We start from the raw sequence: 20,055 nt of genomic DNA, 5'->3' as shown, positions 1-20,055 counted from the left end.
TGTTGTACATTTAATGCTTTCACTGCCTCTGTTTTGTTCTCACACCTGCTTATACAATCCAACCACAGTGCAGCATGTCGACTGTAACCTTCGCAAACATCGCTTTCACACTCATGTAACACCCGACTCATCCAGTGCAGAGTTTCAGTGTGTTTTAGCTAGACGCTGGTAGGTGTAAAGGTGCCTTTCCTGCACCTACAAGTGAAGAGTTCAAAGGAGGTGACAGAAACATGTCCAGTCAGCAGCAGTCAGTCTCTTTCTGTTTCTTTTTTTCTGTTATCTGCTCTGTTCTTTCTGCTCTCCTCTCAGATGTCACCGCTTCTTTCTGGCGACTGCGGGTCTTATCCAGCACCTCCAGCTCTCTGATTTTCTGGATGGGAGGAAAATGTTCATCTGATGTTTATGCTAGATGAAGCTGGGTTTTCTAACAGCATCAGTGCACTCATGTTGTGTCTAAATCACTGCAGTATAAACGCCTGCGGTACAAAAATGTAAAAACCAAGCATAGTGTAGACTGATTTGAGCAGAGAAACATGTAAACGTGTGTGTTTACCTGTGATATCTCAGTGTTGATGATCTGGATGTACTGCTTTTCCTGTCCCAGAGAGGCCATGTCTTCCAGAAACTGTCTTCTTTCAGCTATCTCATCCAGTACTGCAAAACAAACACATTAGACTTATTTAAGAGGCGCTCGATTTATAAAGTCAAGCAGAGTTTATTAGAGCAGAATTTAAGACAGGATGAAATGAATAAGCTCAATTTACAGCTGTCATCGTAACTGCTCCACTAAATGTGTTTCTCTGCAGTCAGGCTCACCTTCCTGATACTTGTCTCTCTCCACTATCACTTCAGCTGTATCATTTTGGCAGGATGCAGCTGTGGGCTCTTCTTGTCCCGTTGCCAGGATATTTTGCAGCCTTCTTTTCTCTTTTTCTAAGTCTCCTAGTTAAAAAATTGGGTGAAACAAGAAAAGTGACAAAAGACTGAATGTTTCTTTGGAGAAACAGAAAATCAAATGAAAAACCCTACAAATGTACTCAAATTTTGCGATGGATAAACTATGTTGCAATTGTTTGAAATAGAGGCCTGTTAGGAGAACACATAAATGTAGACCAACTTAGGGTGTCAGCTTCAGTAACATACGTATGGGACCGGGGCGGAACTTTTCTCTGACGTAGTTGTTCCCAGATCGACATGAGTCAGCACTGCGCCTCAGAGGCTTGTTTGGCAGGCACTTCTGGAGAGATTTCCTGGTTTTAGGCTGAGGTGGAGAAGCTGACTGTGTGGGGTCAGAGGGTGGTGGCAAAGCTGTTCCATCTGTGGAGGAAAAGGTTTTTAAAAATAAGTTTTTAATGTTAGAATATAAAATGTTTCAGATAATGTGTTGAGGGAGTGGTGCAGTAACAAAGACAATTCAATGCTAACTGAGAAATTGTGTATTTTAATGAATGCATCGTGAGGTGTACATCCATGGGCGTCAAACTCACTCTTCAGGCATTCGTTGATCTGTTTTCTATGGAGGTTGGTGAGCTTTGATTCCTGCATCATTACTGAACACCAGGAGAGAGAATCATTTAAAAAATCACACAACTACAGTGACTACAGTGACAGTGGAAAGTATACCTGCATGTATATTGATCATTTCACCTATGTGCTAGTTTCATTCACTATTATATATATATCACTATAACTATCACCAACAACAGTTTCATCTCACTTTTCATCATATCCTGGGTCTCTTTGCTGTACTGTGGGGGTCTGGGGTTGTTCCACAGTCCCCCGGTGACTCGGCTCTGTGAGGAGGGCTCCATCTGCCAGAGACACACAGAGATACAATAACACACTCCCAGTGCATCACAACCCAGCCTTCAACTAACTGCAAAATTATACAGAGCTCTGAGCAGAAAGACAGATTGTGGTGATGCTTCATAGACATGGATGATGAACTCCTACATCTCTATGACTGCAGATATATTGATTTAAATGGGATATAAGGATATTTCAAGTTCACAAGCACTATTCAGTATTTATAAGCAGCATATAAACATTTAATAAATGTTTATATGCTCAACATTATGAACCACTTATTGTTTATATATTAATACTGTTTATAAATGCTTATTGAGGGACTTCAAGCTGCAAGGTCAATATACAACTAAAACGTACTGCAATGTTATTATATAAAAAAACAAGTTATGGCTTAGCTGTAGCATGTGTCACCTGAGACATCATTAACTCAGCTCCTTATGTTTGTTTAATGGAGACAGTTGTATGATTGTAATGCCATACTTTAGCTACCTTCAAACCGCTGGCTAAATTCTGCAGAAACACTACCGTTACTGTAGTTAATGCACACTCTACACGAAGGAAATTCACGACAGGAAAACATAACTAGACACAACATGGAGAGAACTTACTCAGACACCTTTTTAAAACGAGAAATCCTCCGTAAACTCGCAAATTTCGGTCACAGACGTCAAAACGACAGTGTGTTGCCATAACAACCGAGTAGCAACAAGCGCTTCCCTACGGAGGCAGCGTAATAACATGACGTTTTATTCGTAAATTCAATGTTTTTAAAATATGGTTATTACTATTATCTTTTACAAAACATGTCAGCTCTAGTTACAGTTTTATATCAACTCTTCGCTGTGATATTATTTTTGTACTCCACTGATGTGTTTTTATTATAAAGCCAGTGGAGCACTGACAACATCTGACCACTAGATGGAGACGAAGACAGGTTGTGTTGATATTTTCGTTTCTGTTTGTGACATAAAACATTTTATTATTCACACTAAACCAGGACGTGTCTTTATGATAATTATCAAATGTTAAACATATAAATAAATAAACATGCCCTATAACTACAGCCTATTGTAGTTCTCTAATTTGTGCTTTTCTGATACAAAGGTCCACTTTCCATATAAATAATGAAATACATTCATACAATATCAGAAAATCCAATAGGAATATTAAAAGTTTTTTTGTGAGTAAAATGGCTTTTATATGGAAGGAGAATAGGAATATTATTTTTATTAATTAAGACAACTTTTAGACACTTTTATTGAAAAGTATTTGTCTTTCACATTGAAGTGGACATTGTGAGGCTCTGTGTGCATGGTTAACCTAAAAACCTCAACTGTTTTCATGTTTTGTTCCAGATTTCCAAAGGATCTTAAACACTTTACATTTTAGGGTTTTTGTTTGTCTCTTTGAAATTCATAAATTGTAGAAACTACATTAAGAACATATTGTTTTCCCCTGATATAATTTCTTTTTTCTTCTTATTTAAAAAAAACAAACAAATAATAGCAGGATACACAAACAAATTCACAAAAAGTTGGTCCAAGGCCTTTGGAAGGGAACTTTCTTCTGGCAAACAAACAAACTAGACCTGAGCTTTTGTAATGTCTTTAAGTCTATACAAAGGCTGTTTTTTTAGCTTTAAGCTTGCATAGATGATGTCTTGTGTATAGTCGTCACTCAGAGGGAAGAAGAAAGTCTTTATCAGTGGCGGGCTAGTCATCAGAGATCAGCAGCAGTCAGGAGTCCATTATCTGTGGGAAGACAGCAGGCTGCCTCTGCCCCATGTCAACAGATAAACACCGGCCAGAACATAATCACCTTTCACACACAGGTCTTCTCAGAAGTCTGAGCGGCATGTCCTCACAGGGAAGACAGAGACCAACCTATTAGCAGTAGTGGCTCAACGAAAAGGATGAAGTTTTTACTCTAGACCTGAAGCATATGTTTATCTGTCAATCTGCCGGCCTGTCCATCAGTATATTTGTTCATTTTAAAATATTCAGACTCAAAGCATGAAATAAAAGCACATAATAAAAGATGATTTGAATACTTTGCATCTTGTATTAACATGTGCGCATGCTGGTCTGTAAATGCACCCACACACTCTGCTCTCTGTGCCAAAGCATGCTTTATTAGATAGTGGCCAGTCATCAGATAATGACTGATACCCTGTTTACTTGTGAATGAAAAATAACATAGAGAGCACTGCCTTAGTCTGCAGCACTGGAGCGTAATTTTTTGAATAAGTTAAGTTTCAATAACATGTGGATCACAGTGGTATTTCTTATGAGTTTGTATGACTTGGTACTTCTCTACTTTTTAATGTACTACAGCTACCCAATAATTTATAAATTTTTCCTTTAAATTGTGTTTTTTTAGTTATTCATCATAATTATTTGTGTAATTGTCAAGAATTTACATGTAAAAAAGTTACAACAACACCATCTTAAAGTTGACCTACAATAGAATCTAATATTCCTTCCTAATGTTGTTTGAGTTTGACCTTCTCGGGTTGTTTAGTGATGAAGTACAAAATGCATTTCCTTTCACATCTTCCATCTTCACCAACCCAGACAGGATGGTCAGTGTGTGTTTGTTTGCAGACTGAAATTTCTAGGATACAACTGTCTTAAATATAAGTGTTAACATTTCAGATATCATTCTTGGGCTGTACTTTATTTCACATAATTTACAATTTATTGATTTCATCTTCATCATTGTGTGATTTCCTTCGTGACTCATCCCTTGTACAGAGATGTTATTTGCTGTAATTCAACTATGCCTGAATATAGAATGGTTACTTAATCTACGAAATATGAAGTAACAATTCTCTTATTAAATTGTATTCTTGTATAGCAAATAATGAAGATTATTTTCCTTAAAAGATGTTTCACATATTAAGATAACAGCTAAATTGATTAATTAAATGACTTCTGCACTGACTGTGTTATTTGTGATTTGACCATATTATTAATATTGCATTAATATTTAATGATTAACAGAATAAAGTCTCTTGGATTGATTTTTTGCCCAGAATCCCACAGACCAGGAAGACAGTGAGTTGGGGTGATATAATAAAGTTTCTTAGTGATTGTAAATGAACAATCCTAAGGAATAAAGAAAAGGAGCCATCTAAGTAACACAAACTATATGCTCCACCTCCTAACGGTCAAAACCTACATGAAAAAGAGAGATTTGAACTTAGACTCGCAGCTGACAGAGATAGACAAGAGAGAGGAGGGAGAGAGATAGCAGGGGAGGAATGGAGCTTAAAGAAACTATTTCTGCAACCTTTTAACACTGAGCGGACTGTAACTGGGATGAGTGACTTGGTGAGCTTGTGATTTACTTTTAGCTGAGGGTAAGATGGTCATGTAATAAAATAATAAAAAAAGACAGAAAAAGCAAAAAGAGAAACGTCACTACCACTGTCAGTCGGCTTCATATCAACGTGCTTAATGGCTGTTACCCAGGCTGTGCTCCCTTCCATCAGCTCCTTCTCCAACCTCGCTCACGCCAGTGACATGAAAGTAAGTATTGTTTTGACTTTATTTGTTGGATTCATATACAATGACAGAAAAGTAGGTCTAATTTGACTCTGGCCAAATCACTTTGTATAAACTGGAACCAAAGCAATTAGTGTTATTCTATATGTGTTTTTTTGTTTATTGTGTGTATTGTATTATTTGTATTTTTATTATTACAAATGATATAAAATATATTTTACTTAACATTTGACATCGGTTTATAATGTTGAACTAACTACCCCAGAACTCCTGGGGCCCCAAAGCTCCAGTTAACTGTGGGTCAGCTGACTATTGTGAGTTACATAGAAAATTTGTTTAAGAGTACACACACATATACTAACATAATAAAGGCATTAAGGTGGGCCTTGCTTTCCTACCAAATTTTGAGTGAAGTTTTAAGACCTTATATTATACAGGTTTTGTGCATTTGCACTTTAAGCACATTTTATGGAGGCCTTATCCAACCATGTTGACTTGTAATGAGCATGAATTTTGTGTTTTCTTTGTTATTCATCACCTCTAAATGATCTCCAATATCATAGGTGTGGATGTCTGAGGGTGTCTCTCTTCCTCTGGACTCTCTGAACAACAGACTGTCATCAAGCAGCTCTGAGCAGCTGCAGGTCTCTCAACAAATGGCAGAGGAGCTCCTGGACGATGACAGTCAGGCTTCCTGGGACATTGAGTTCCTGCTGGCTGACTGGAGCAGCCCATCACCTGAAGTCAACCCTTCTCTGGACAACAACAGTCAACAGCTCCCACAGCTCGACCCAAACAGAGCGTATCAAGGGGCAGGCATGTTCAAGGACCAACACGGACAGGAGCGTCTGCAGGTGGAGAGTGGTAGCCTCATGGCTGAGCTCCTGTCCCCCACTGGAACAACAGTGTCTGTCCAGCCAGAGCTGTACCACCATGGTTATAATGACAACCAAACAGGTCGGACTTCATTTCCCAGTCTGCATAATGTAGATCAGTTTGGCTTCCCTCTGGGGAGCAGTGTGGAAAGGCACAGCAGAGGAAATATAAGTAAAGTCGCAACATGGGAATTCAGCGCTTACTATCCCCAACAACAGCCTTCCCTGCTGACCTTCCCTGACAGCAGGTTCATCCCACCTCAAGCTGTGACCTCTGACCCTCGACACTACAGCTACATGCCCCACTTTAACCACAACGGCAACCTTTTCTGCGACTACACCCACAACCAGGCTGCTGGTCACTTGTCCCTTCATCAGCAGCCCCTGCTGGTCGGACCCCAGCTGCCTCCTGGTGGGGTGGAGGGGAAGCGTGGTCGAAGGGCCACAGGCAAGAAGAGGCCTGCCATCCACAGCTGTGAATACCCAGGCTGCAGCAAGACCTACACTAAGAGCTCACACCTCAAGGCTCACCTTCGCACCCACACAGGTAAACCCCACGACTCTGCCACAGAAACCACAAAAAGGTCTGTCACATTTTGTTTTATTCATGTGTTTGTTTTTCACATTTGCATTATTGTTTACTCATCAGGGGAAAAGCCTTACCACTGTTCATGGGAGGGCTGCAGCTGGAAATTTGCCCGCTCAGATGAGCTTACGCGTCACTACCGTAAGCACACAGGGCAAAAACCCTATGAGTGTGTGCTGTGTCAGAGGGCCTTCTCCCGCTCCGACCACCTGGCTCTGCACATGAAGAGACACACCTGATGGTCACGCACACACACACACACACAAAAACACCAGTGCCATTACACCAGCATTAAAGCACACTTCAAAACATTTTTTTTTAACTCTAATTCTCACCCAGTTATGGATGAGTTTGAGACTCAGTGACCTCCAACATCAACATAACACCCTCGCAGTGTTAACCTTTAATGTGTACTTGATTATCTGGTTGGTTAACTATACAGGCCGGTCATTGTACACTGTTAAAACTCAATATCAGTTTATGTAATTTCCTCATTTGCTTGTCTGTTAAGTGCAAAAGACAAACGACTAAACAACTAAAAGAAATGACGGATATCCACAGTTATTGACTGACCATCAGATATTGACTTATTAACCAATTATATTTAATGTGACACACTTTTTAATTAGGTTGAGTTTGGATTGCAGGAACCCTAACTGATTAAACATCATGAAGACACAACCTTGGTTATTTTCAGTCAAGTGTTGGGACTTGACTATATGTTGAACTGAGTTAGTCTCTCTCTCTCTCTCTCTCTCTAACCCTAACACACATAAAGACATACACACATTTTCCCGCTGAGGACCTTCAGTAGAGTACAGTAAACTTTAACACTAACAAAAGACCTACTGACAGATGTGTGTAGCAGGTTATAACATTATATCCTGTAGTAACTCAGGGCTCATTTGGCAAAGTCATGACCGCTTAGTTTTATTACCGCTGAGATGATATCTTTGTCTGATTGCTCTTGGAATAATGATTGTAGCTTTAAGTATGTGCTTATACAGTAAATTTTTGTCAACTTGTTTGTGTCTGTTTGGGGAATTTTAATTTAAGAAAAATATGTATGCTTTTTGTCTCATAGTTGTAAATAAGCTACATTTTTCTCAGTTGTTTATCATCATTGGAAAGTGAGCAACATATTTATTAAGATGATCTTTTACGTCAACAGAAGATACTATATAATATTTACTACTACTACTACATACTATATGTTTTTTATATTCTGGCAACAGTGTTTTAAAGTGATTTAATTATGTTTTCTTTGTCATATTCCAATAAAGATCTCTAATGCTGTAAAACTGTGTCTCAGTGTTATATGATTATTGACATGATTTGTAACATTGTACCTAACAAGACATTTTAAGTGCCTTCCTGATTGCTAAAACTATGGTGGCCCTGAGAGCTCAATGTACTGCAACTTCATTGACAAAAGAAAAGCAAATGAAGAAAACATCCTCACCAATTCGACAGCATTATTAAAAATAAAAATGTTAAAGAATAAATGCAACCAAGCAAAAAAAAATACAAAATACACAACCGAATAAGAAACAAACAATGTAAATGAATTACAGAATAACAGATGGTTGTCCAGGGGACATTAAAAAGTAATGAATGTGACAAAATTTAACTAGATTTTTTTTTTTTTAATTACATTTTTTACACATTTCTGCATTTTTTAGAGAGAAATACATGACAGGAAACTCCTTAAACAGGGGTAACCTCAACTGAATTAAGTTGTTGTTTTGTGGCTCATTTTTGTTGTGTTCTGTGTGACTTTCAGTATTTCTATATTTGGTTGTATTTCCTCAATTTGCTGAATTTCTTCTAAATGCAGCATGCGTTGTCAAATTAGTGAAGATGTTTTCTTCATTTGATTTTCTTTTATCTGTCTGCATGTGTTCCGTAAGATGCAGTGTAATGAACTTTGAGAGCCGGCAGGATCAAATACGTTGTTTTTTTTTTAAGTCCAATCACTGAATATATCTGGAACATATATATTCCAGATATATATGACTCATGACTTATATCTCACAAGTCATGAGTCAATCTCATGACTCATTTCACGGTATGAAAACTCGGTTTCTAAAAGTGAGATAACACCAAATGTAGTTTGTCCTGTAGGGGTCAGTCTTGCCTGCAGGCTGATATCAGCAAGCAGTTGGCAGTTGTGTCTGCAATGTTTCTAATCTGGGTGATGGTGAGGTTGGGATGAGAATCTATTTATGTAACTCAGCACTCACTTATTCATCCCGATTATGACATATGACAGAGATATTCATCACATTATGCAGCTCCCTCACCCTCCACCCTTCTCTCTCTTATGCATACACATGCACAGGCATGTATGCCCTTAGGAAAGACAAACAAACAGACAAGCAAACAAAACTTACCAACATTTGCAACACACACACACACACACACACACAGAGAGAAATGCATTTACTCTACAGTGAACATTGTTCACTGGTGTCTTTATGGTTTATGGTTTTATTTACATCTAGCATGATCCATGGCTAGATTTCCATTTACAGGGTCATTATAGACAGCTCACAGAATATAATACCCACCCACAAAAAGAGTCTACAGTACTTAAAATGATGGTGCACTCAGGAAAGCCTCTGAAAGTGACTCATTTTAATCTAAAAAAAGTGAATTACATCCTGCAGCACTTCAGCTTTTTTATAATTTAATGATATCATTACCGAATCCTCTAGGTGAACGAGACAGAGGACACTTTGTTGTTTGCAGAATGGCTTAAATAAGTTCTGAAATAGTGTATTTTGAAGGGGGTAACAGGTTTTAACAGATTAATGCTTCAATGAGCTTCATTTAGTCCAAAAGGGTAGAGAAGATAAAAAACAAACACTTTGATTTACCACCGTACATTGTAATCAGAGCTGTAGCAATTATGCTTTATTTAGCACAGCAGTAAACACCGTCGTCTACACGGACAGCCCAGCAGGTAGTAATGATGTCACTGAGTGAAGAGTTGTAAACAAGCTGCACTACCTTGATTACGATTGGTTTTGCCCATTATGAAACCTGCTCATCCAGGGTGTCATGGTAACACATTAGTGCCCAGTTTACTGCCAAATACACATGAAGTAATCCTGATTATGACCGAGCCACAGATACACTCCACAGACTGAAGCCATCTGTTGTCCTTTGAAACTCTCCTCACATAAAGATGTTCAGCAGATTAATCCGCAACACTTCACTAACAGGTTAGTGATGGTCATGAGAGTGAGGCTGACTCATTCAGGATTTAGAGGTGACGTGAGGACAGAGGCGGATTATTGACCTGTAGTGCCTCATAAAAGAACAAACAAACTCTTAAACAAACCTTCTCTACTTTCACTATCTAGTTCCTGCTCCCCTGTTTACATCATGTATTACATGTAGACATGGTTTAATGGAGATGATAGGCATTCAGGACATGACTCAAGTGTTAACAGTCTGCAAAACAAGCACTGACGCATGAGCAGATCAGCTATTAAGACAAATATTTTCCACTTTCCTCTCTATCTATCTATCTCTAAACAAGAGACAGCAACATAAATGGGTAACATATTAAAACATCATTATTGTAATTATAATATATGACATTGTGACCAGGTCATGGCTTAAAATCCAAACAAATGCAATGTTTTTCCTTGCATTTCTTCATAGTTTAAGTGACATTTTCTGTAAATGCCCACCGAGACACAGAACTGAAAGAAGAAGAATTACAGGCCAAGAACTAGAAACCAAAGCATCATGTTTTCTCTCTCTCATTGGGACCCACAGGCCAAGTGCTGAGAACCACACACACAAATCCTCCATGACAGACTTTCATCAATATGGAGACATGGGAGAAACAACTTGAATGTGGAGCAGCAGGAGAAAGGTTTGGCGAGGACAGAACAGTAATTAAATTCTCTCTCTCTCTCTTCCTTGTTTTCCTCTGTGAAGTAATACAAATTAATCAGTCTATGTTTGAGTTTTTTTTCCCTTCCAGAGGACATTTTAGGACACTCATTTAATCAAATGAAAATAGACAGACAGAAAGGGAGAAAGAGACAGTGATCCCATCTTGAGTTAACACATTTGATAATATCAGTCAATTTAAATCTTAATCAGTCGTGTTGTCAGAATCCATTAAAAAAATATCTAATTCAGTCTACTTACAAAACACATTTTTCCCTGGATATATAACATATCAGCTGATAGTTAAACAATGACACAGCTGTCGTGGAGTTTAGTCATTGTAGTCAATGCTATGCAAACAAATGTGTTTGAACTTCCTTCAAACATGGCATTGTTTGCCTGCAAATCCTGTGAATGGCCACACTGCAGCGTTTCTGAGAAGAAGAAGGACATCTTTGACTCAACGGAGCCATCTCAGTTCACCAAACCCAACTCACACACACACACACACACACACACACACACACACACACACACACACACACACACACACACACACACACACACACACACACACACACACACACACACAGACACACACACACACACACATAGTCACAGAAAAATACACACTTAGACACCATCGACTGTACAATTTGTTGTAGCTTTAATATTTTAGCAGCTCTGTCTCTCCTCGAGCATCTATAAATGAATTTTCTCTGCATTATTAAACCCTGTATTTTTTTTTCTCTCTTTTAAGGAGCTTAGGGTTTGTCCCACTTGTCTTTTTCAGGGGCTGCAAATTCACAAACAGAGCCAAACTGGCGATCTTCCATGTCGTAGGAGAGGTAAGGATTTCTAAATGCCTGTGAACTTGTCAAGCACAAGTTAGGGTCTATTCTCACTCTTGATTTAACTAACTTAATGTAAGTGACTGTAAGTTTGTACGAATGTGTTGAATTATTGACCATATTGTCTGTGCTATTACACAACATCACATAACGGGAATCTTGGCATGATGTCCAAAAGCAGGATGAGGATTAGAGAAAGCTGCTGCAGCACTGAAGCTGTTGAGAGGAACTGTGAGTCCAAGTGGATCGAGGGATGTAAAGAGAGAGAAAAAGAGGGAGGGAGGGAGGGAGGGAGGGAGGGGGATGACAGGAAGAGGGAGAGGGGGTGAATTGAGTCTCCTGATTTGAACTTGAGCGTACACACACACTCACACACACACACACACACACACACACACACACACACACACACACACACACACACACACACACACACACACACACACACACACACACACACACACACACACACACACACAGTCAAACAAGGCCCCTGTCCACTCTGTGCACAGGCAGTCAGTTATTTTCTGCCTCTGTGTTCGCAGATCTAATGAAGCTTCATGTACACATGAAAGCACACACACACACGCATTTGTACTTCTATGCTTGTGGGGACCCTCACTGACATAATTGTGCTTCCATAAAATTGGGGGGCTCAAAAGTTACAGATTTAAAAAAAAAAAAAAAAGGGTTGTCAAGATGTCAAAATGTAAAACACCTCCTATATTTCAACTTGATGGTATCATTTCAGTTCTGAACATAAAGTACTCTACTCTTTGGTGTTATCTTTATGAGGCTTATAACCTCCGGGTTCAATATTAACATCTAAACTACTGCAGTGCAATCTATAATGAAATGATTTTTACCTTGTACAAGCAAAAGTGCTACTGGTGTTCTCACAGCTGGTTATTGTTTAACATGTGAATTGGTATACTGGGCCTGCCCATGTCTATATGCATAGTGGACCTCTAGACTCAGTGTACTTAATGTCATCACAGGAAAAAACATCCCCACACAACCAAAAACTGGGCAACATATCCATGATAAAATAGCACTGTTTTTATACTCAATAAGTATTAAATCTTATATAATTTATTATATCATTTAAATAATATATCTATTCCCCGCTACAACTATATTGTTTTATGTTTTCTTTTTAAAAGTCTGTACTGTTTTGTTTTTATTACCTTCTCATCACATAATTTGAAGTAACCTGGACAATGATATTTCGAAATGTACCTATTTCTAACGGGAAAATGGGTGAATTTGCACATTTTCATTCACATACAGAAAAAACAATGTCTGAATTAAAATAAACACATATTCATACCCTGTTATACAAAATTGAACAAAAAAGATTACAATTTCTTGAGATTTATGATTATGTAACCCTAACCCTGTAAATCACTCAGTCCCTAAATATAATCTCCCATCATCATATCAGCTGATTCATATGTTTTTTCCCTCCATTTTTCAAGAGGAAATAGGTACATTTCAAAATATCACTGTAACTGATGACAAGGTTTGAGAGCAAAGTTTGAAGGGAATAATGTTTCCTATACTTTTTATGCATAAGCAATAATAATATAACACTTATTACATAGGAACATAAAACAAATAGAAATGTATATGACTATATGATTAAATATTATCATCTACATTGTGGGCCTGGAAGTCAGTTGCTTTCCAGCTTCCAGGTTTCAAGGTTCTTGCTCATATATGGCCACCCACACACACAAAGACACTAACCACTGCTTTCATATTTTGCACAATATTTCAGTTACATAAGGCACAGTACAGAGTGGACACATTGTTAATGAAGCATGTCCAGTAATGCACTCATTGTTATTTGTCACAGCATCAACCTTAAGGTCAACACATGGAGTTTTGACTTGAGCCAGAGAGAGCGTGTCAGAGCTGATGTTCAAAGATGAGTCTGTTTAGTGCCTGCACACACACACACACACACACACACACACACACACACACACACACACACACACACACACACACACACACACACACACACACACACACACACACACACACACACACACACACACACACACACACACACACACACACACACACACACACACAGAAAGACATGCTCTGGTGAGATAGTACACTGTATTCTTTTTAGGCAGACTTATTAGGTATGGATTGTGCCAGTTGTCTATTCATCTAATAGTTTGCGAGTGCATACAAAATGTACGAAGAACTGGAACTATTTGACTATCTTGGCAATCTTGGCAGAAATTGTTGAGAAATCATTCCAGGAAAAACTAATTTCTCAAAGCAAAATAAGCCAGTTTGTTTTACTTATACCCAGAAGATGACGCCTCAGCGTGTAAAAATCTTGAAACAAGTTGATTTGAACTGGAAACAGGTGAAACAATCTCAGCCTTGAGGTGATATTTTTTCTTTGTTTGTTTTAAGAAAATTATATTTGTAAGACTAACACTTCATAATGACCCACTGAATCGGATCATATTGCCACAGTGTAACCCCTGTGCTCCTGGAAGCTGCTGGCATTTCTGGGAAAACACTTTCCAAAGAAAAACTAACCTTGACAAATGGAGGCAGGAAGTGAAAACAAAATATTTCATTTAATCTAGTTTGTTGGCAGCTTGTGACACTCAGTTCATCGTTACAGTTATCTTTTCACAGAATATCACCACAGCCTCCTCTCAGAGTCATGGCATTTTCAAACTGATTTGTCCAAGGTTACAGTATCAGGTCAATAGTAGCATTGTTGTTAGTTATTAATCCACAGAAAATATATTAAATGAAAGAATGAGAAGTTTAATTGGCATTTGCTGTGTTTTGAGGAACCAGTGAGACAAAGAGACAGAGAGATCCAGTGTGTGACATTTTCATGTGCCTGGAGGAAGTATCAGTGTCCAGCAGATCTCTCGGAACAATGTTCTTTTTTTCTGTGCAACCTCAGCTGAACTTCCAGCTCCACAGTCCTCACATGCTCCGTGTATGTATGTGTGTGTGTATGTGTGTGTTTGTGTATGTGTGTGTGTGCGCGTGTGTGTGTGTGTGTATTACATAACAGCCCTCTTTTCCATTCACACTGTCAACTAGCATTCAAAAGACTTGTTCTCTCTATATCCCACTGTGTGGCTGCCTTTATATTCTTCATTTACAATACATGGTTGCGTAATTTATAGATGAATTCACAGGTGCAGTAAGAAAGTGATTAGACCAGCTTCTTTTCTTCCTACACAATAAAGCCAACAGTCTCTGAAAAGGGAGAAAATATACTGGCAAAGAGTGTTTTAATATCTAATACTGTGAAAGCATTAGGAATAATAATATATGTGTTTTTCTTGTGCAGGCATGTGTAACAGAGAGCATGTACACAAACTTTTTGCCATGCAACTTTGAACTCTTTTACAGATATTCACCTGCAAAGAGCAACTGAGGACAAGTCAACCATGACTGTTGTCCACACTGGCTTGAACTGGATAACCTCACCTAACTGTGATATGCATGTAAAGTAGTTTTATGATGCATAATGGAAGGAATTCATAAAAACCTGCATGTGGAAAAGGTATTACACAGATGAACAATTGTCTTCACACTATGAAAAATCTCCTTCTGGAAACTACAACTAAATGTAGGTTAGAAGTCATCATGAAACAGCAGTGGAAAAAACCCAAGTACATTTACTCAAGTACTGTACTACACTTAATTTCAAGGTATTTGCACTTTACTTGTGTATTTACATTGTATGCTATTTAATACTCCCACTCCACTACATTTCAGGGGCAAATATTGTACTTCTTACTTCATTAGTGAAGTAAACTGTAAAGTAGTTTAAACTACCTCAAACAGCTACATCATTAAAATGCTGCTCACACATGAATGTATCAGTACTAAGAATATACTTTATTAAAGGTAAATATGTACTTATAGTTCTATGCTTTAGTAAATTTAGCTGATAATACTTGTGTACTTTTACTCGAGTGGGATTTTAAATACACAAATAACTTCTTCCACCACTGCCATGAAATGTCTTTAGGGGTCTTTGTTTCTTTAATATTTTAATGAGTGAAATTGTTAAACTGAGTCAAACATGTAGTGTAATTTAGCTCCATTACTATGATCAATGTATGGCCTGTTTGTGTGTGTTTAATAAAAAGACACAGAAAAACTCAAAGACACACTACAGGAACTACAGATCCATTATACTGTATGAGTGAACATTTAACTTGACAAAACCAAGACTTCCAGGTGCAAATAATTAAAATCCTTGTTGAAGGATGTATAGGCCTATAAGAGGGTGGACCTGAGAGTTCAAGTCACTGATCACGTAATCACGTTGTCCCCAGTATAAAAAGAAATGTGGCTTCAACTGACAAATATCATAGTATTTTGAGTCAGTTCAGTCAGTTATTTTTTGCCACAAATGCACAAGAGCTTTACTTGTGACAATAGCGCAGCAAAAGCCAGAGCTGAAAACATTATGACATAATACCATAATACAATAATCTGTTTACAATATTCAGCTTACAATGACTTTTATTGTAAGTGGTCTTAACTTCAGTAGGGTATGTGTGAGGTGAAATTGAGCCAATTTCAATCTTGTCTTTAGTTTTATGTGGTTAATTATACAAGGCTGACACAGAAAAGGTGCCAAGACTGTGGCAAATAGGCTTTTATCTGCTTTATGCTGTAATGGGGTTTATCAATTGTTGAGTTTAAGTACATGCTTACAGTTAACTTTAAACTATGTTTTCCTTCGCCCAAGAGAACTGCCAACTGTATCAATGTCATTCAAATATCATTTAAATAACCTGTTAGGACTTATTTTTGAAAGCAGCTTGTTTTGTTGCTGTTTATTTTGCGTGTCTCCGCTGGTTTGCCTCAGCTGGCTTCCCGTTAGGAGGAGGAGGAGGAGGAGGAGGAAGGGGTGGGTCAGGCGGGGTGAGGATCCGGCCCCAGCTGAACCGATGAGAGGGGGGGGGGGGGATACCACAGATGCGTAGCTTAGAAGCAGAAACATCTAGACGACCTGTGAAGCTCCACATGCCTGCTCTCTGTCTCTGACTGAGATTTCATCCAGGGTTTCACCGACAGACTGTTCTGTGAGTAACATCTGTTTTACAGCTGCTGTTTTATCCTGAAATATCATGCAGGTAGTTGTTAAAGTTTACGAGTGTATTGTAAAATGTGTCATTCCGTTATCTATACAAAGTTAGGGAGATTTGTTTATGTAAACACTAAAATACATCATTTCGGGCTTATTGGTCTATTTAGGATTTTACTTTGAATTAAACGATCTGTGGTGTAAATGCTGTCTTTGTTATCTTTGGTTATATTATTTGCCTCTTAATCAATCTTATCGATACTGAAATGGATAATCAACATTTACATTTATTCTATCAGAATCTCATTAACTTCGTATGTAGTTATTTGATTACTGTATATACCCAATAGCCTATGTATGAATAAATATGAATCGAGAATTAACTGGTCAATCAAATCAAATAGTTAGCCTAGTGTAAGTTTAATTACTGTAATTTTTTATCCAAGTGTATTATTTCATTAAGTATTGATTTAATAGTGGCGTTTACTATGTTTTTAAGTGCTTCCTGCTGTTTAGTACATTATGACCGTAATCTGTTGCAACCCTGTAAACAAATTTTTCCCTCATCATGTGTATTTATGTTTTTTGCCACTAGGTGGAGTCATTACATCACTCTGAGCCACCAACAGTCAGTGAACTCCTCTCAGACCCCTGCAGCCTCTCAAGCTGTCACATCAGGACTGTTTGAACATGACGGGTCAGACTGTGGGAGGCGTCATCCAGGACCTGATGGCTGTGGAGGGACTGGAGTTCAGGCCTCTGGGTGTGGCCGGGTCTTTCACTGGTGAGGCTGTTTCCATCCTGTCCTCCACAGGCCAGCTGGCCCGAACCCTCCTTGGTCACACCTTTGCCCTCAAACGCAAAGAGAACCTTGCCAATGGTGAAAATAAGGTTGGCAGCAGCTGTGATGATGACAACGGCAACAATATGCGCCGCAAACGGGAGTTCATCCCAAACGAGAAGAAAGATGAAGGCTATTGGGACAAGCGGAAAAAAAACAACGAGGCAGCCAAAAGGTCCCGAGAGAAACGTCGAGCCAATGACATGGTGCTGGAGAGGCGCATCCTGGGCCTGCTGGAGGAGAATGCTCGCCTGAGAGCCGAGCTGCTGGCCCTCAAGTTTCGCTTTGGTCTGGTCAAAGACCCGTCTGATATGTCAATTCTGCCGCTGTCTGCACCCTTTTGTTCGCATCCAACACCCAGCACAACACAATACTACCAGCATCACACTGATGGACCATCATACCTCAACGCACAGCACAGCTCCAGTACCCACCACTTCCACCCTCCACAGGAGGGTGCCATCTATGGACCGAGGGGAGCAGGGCCTCTCTCAAGCCGTAGTGTGTCCGAGGACTCTGGCACATCATGTACCTCATGTAGCTCAAACATGGGCAGCCCAGTGTTTTGTGATGAGACACTGAGTGATCGTGGTGGGCCGTCTCCGAAAGAGCTGGTGGAGGAGCAGCAGGGCTATGACTCCCACCTCTGTCCGTTGGAGGTCAACGAGAGTCAGTATGTAAACAGACAAGATTCACCTGAGGGTCTGAGAAGCCTCCCTCACAAGCTCCGCTTTAAAGCCCCCAGTGGGAGCAGCGATGCAGGCGAGGTGTCTCAATCCACTGATAGTAGACACAGTGGACCACCTGTAGCCACAGTGGGGCCAAACATCCAGGTGAAGAACCACCAGCAGGCAGGATGGGACAGTCGTGTGGAGAGTCAGGGTGTCTGGTCCAGGGAGGAGGCCTGCGGTGAACTTGGGCAGAGGTACCAAAGTCCATCCTTTGGATGTTATAACTCCACCTCTCTGCAGACCTCCAGGGACACCAAGCAACCGACGCAGGATGTCAATCTCTGGTCTCAGATCAGCTGTCTGTCTCAGGAAGTAGCTCAGCTCAAGAAGCTCTTCTCTCAGCAGGTACTCTCCAAGATAGTTTAAAACCTGAGCAGAAAAGTCCAGACTAATAGGCAGATTTCACATCACATCTTTCTCCAAACCATCCCCCCTACAGACTGCTGATTTCTACAGGGCAGCATGGCACAAGTTCAACCTCTGTAATGACAAACCTGATGCTTCTGTTCCTTCACATCACCTGTTTGACCGCAGAGGTTTAGTTTAGTGACATGTTGTCTCTGTGACGATCAACAACACACCTCAGACAAAACATCCATACATGTAACTTTTATCAACACCATCAGTGTTGATCAGACTGCAAAACTAGAAGTGATTTATGTGTGAATTATGTCCTTGAATCATGTTAATTTTCCCTGATTTGAAAGACGCCACATGTCTGAATACTTGACTAAGCAGGTCAGTCAGAAACACTGGAAGAACATGTATACAACGCAAATCATACGGTTATAATTTGTAACACCTCCATCTCACCTTGTTCTCTCGACTCAGATGTGGACATAACATTTAAACACATTTGAGTCTTCTTTTGGACAACATATAGTTTGAATGCTATATGTTGTTCAATCTGTTCAATCAGTTGTATTATCTTATTATAAAAAGTAGCAAAAATGTATGCAGTCCCAAAGAAGACGCACAAGTTAGCTGAAAAAAAACATTTTTTGGACTGTACTCTTGTTTATGTGATCTTGTGTATCATTTACTGCATTTGTACTGTATCAGGTTTATCTTATGCCAGCAAGGTACGTAAAGATGAGTATTTAACTACAGATTCATAATTAAAGTTAAATCAAGGTTTTTTTGTTTGTTACAACACAGCTGGTGGAATGAATCTACACTACATATCATACAACACCAGTGCAAACATAAAGGACATAAGTGAAAAACATACACACGCCTACACAGCCCCACATACCATACAACTTTTGTGTATTCTGTACTGTGAACTGTACTTGAAAATAAATGCATATGTTATATAAAAGACTGGTCGTTTTCTCAACTGTGCATTAACAAACCCATAACATTTAGTTTTAGTATCACAAAACATAACATAATATGCTGTCTCTGCATTGCAGATTCTTACTGTATATGGTTCTAACATGTACGTACTTCATGTATACGACATCAGCAAAAGTAATAAGAAATTATCAAAACACATATGTGAAGAAATACAGTGATCAACATGCAAGACGGTTTTAAGTGTTTTTAAACTACATTTTTGACTCAGTGCAGTTTGTGTATAAAGGGCAAGACAGCTCTGGTATGTGAGGCACTGGAGAGGAGAGGTGCACTGCGCAAGAATATGATATGTCACAAGTTTCAGCTAAAGTGATGCTATTTGTGTCCTTTACACCCCGTCTGGCATCACTGTGATATACTCTGTCACTTTAAACATCATTTTAGTGTTAGTGCACCTACACTAAACCACAGTTACTGAAATGAAGAAGGGCTGATGGGGCGTCGGACAGTGCCACAGGGACAGAGGGGTGGTGAATGGATGCAGGGA

The 20,055-nt window shown here is 39.1% G+C and overlaps 3 protein-coding genes across 4 annotated transcripts; 2 read left to right on the top strand and 1 right to left on the bottom strand.

Annotated features, from left to right (window-relative positions):
• Positions 1–118: 118 nt before the first annotated feature.
• c2h22orf23 (chromosome 2 C22orf23 homolog) lies at positions 119–1,880 on the bottom strand. The gene is made up of 6 exons (XM_062440361.1): positions 1,718–1,880; positions 1,488–1,550; positions 1,144–1,317; positions 817–942; positions 554–654; positions 119–370 (listed from the first exon to the last, which is right to left on the bottom strand). The coding sequence occupies exons 1-6, from the start codon at positions 1,809–1,811 to the stop codon at positions 239–241; spliced, it is 690 nt and encodes a 229-aa protein (XP_062296345.1). The 5' UTR covers positions 1,812–1,880; the 3' UTR covers positions 119–238.
• Positions 1,881–5,054: 3,174 nt separating this feature from the next.
• On the top strand, positions 5,055–8,039 carry klf1 (Kruppel like factor 1 (erythroid)). The gene is made up of 3 exons (XM_062433281.1): positions 5,055–5,339; positions 5,879–6,737; positions 6,840–8,039. Exons 1-3 carry the CDS (start codon positions 5,268–5,270, stop codon positions 7,013–7,015), a joined length of 1,107 nt encoding a protein of 368 aa, XP_062289265.1. The 5' UTR covers positions 5,055–5,267; the 3' UTR covers positions 7,016–8,039.
• Positions 8,040–16,538: 8,499 nt separating this feature from the next.
• LOC133992727 (uncharacterized) lies at positions 16,539–19,530 on the top strand. 2 transcript variants are annotated; one of them, XM_062431451.1, is made up of 3 exons: positions 16,539–16,635; positions 17,233–18,610; positions 18,976–19,530. In XM_062431451.1, exon 2 carries the CDS (start codon positions 17,328–17,330, stop codon positions 18,573–18,575), a length of 1,248 nt encoding a protein of 415 aa, XP_062287435.1. In that variant the 5' UTR covers positions 16,539–16,635; positions 17,233–17,327; the 3' UTR covers positions 18,576–18,610; positions 18,976–19,530. The 2 variants fall into 2 exon arrangements, with proteins under 2 accessions (XP_062287435.1, XP_062287426.1); XM_062431442.1 differs by having other exon boundaries at positions 17,233–19,530.
• Positions 19,531–20,055: the final 525 nt, after the last annotated feature.

This window comes from Scomber scombrus, chromosome 2 (assembly GCF_963691925.1).
Source record: "Scomber scombrus chromosome 2, fScoSco1.1, whole genome shotgun sequence".
Taxonomy (NCBI): Eukaryota; Metazoa; Chordata; class Actinopteri; order Scombriformes; family Scombridae; genus Scomber; species Scomber scombrus.
This window is presented reverse-complemented; position numbering and strand designations above follow the sequence as displayed.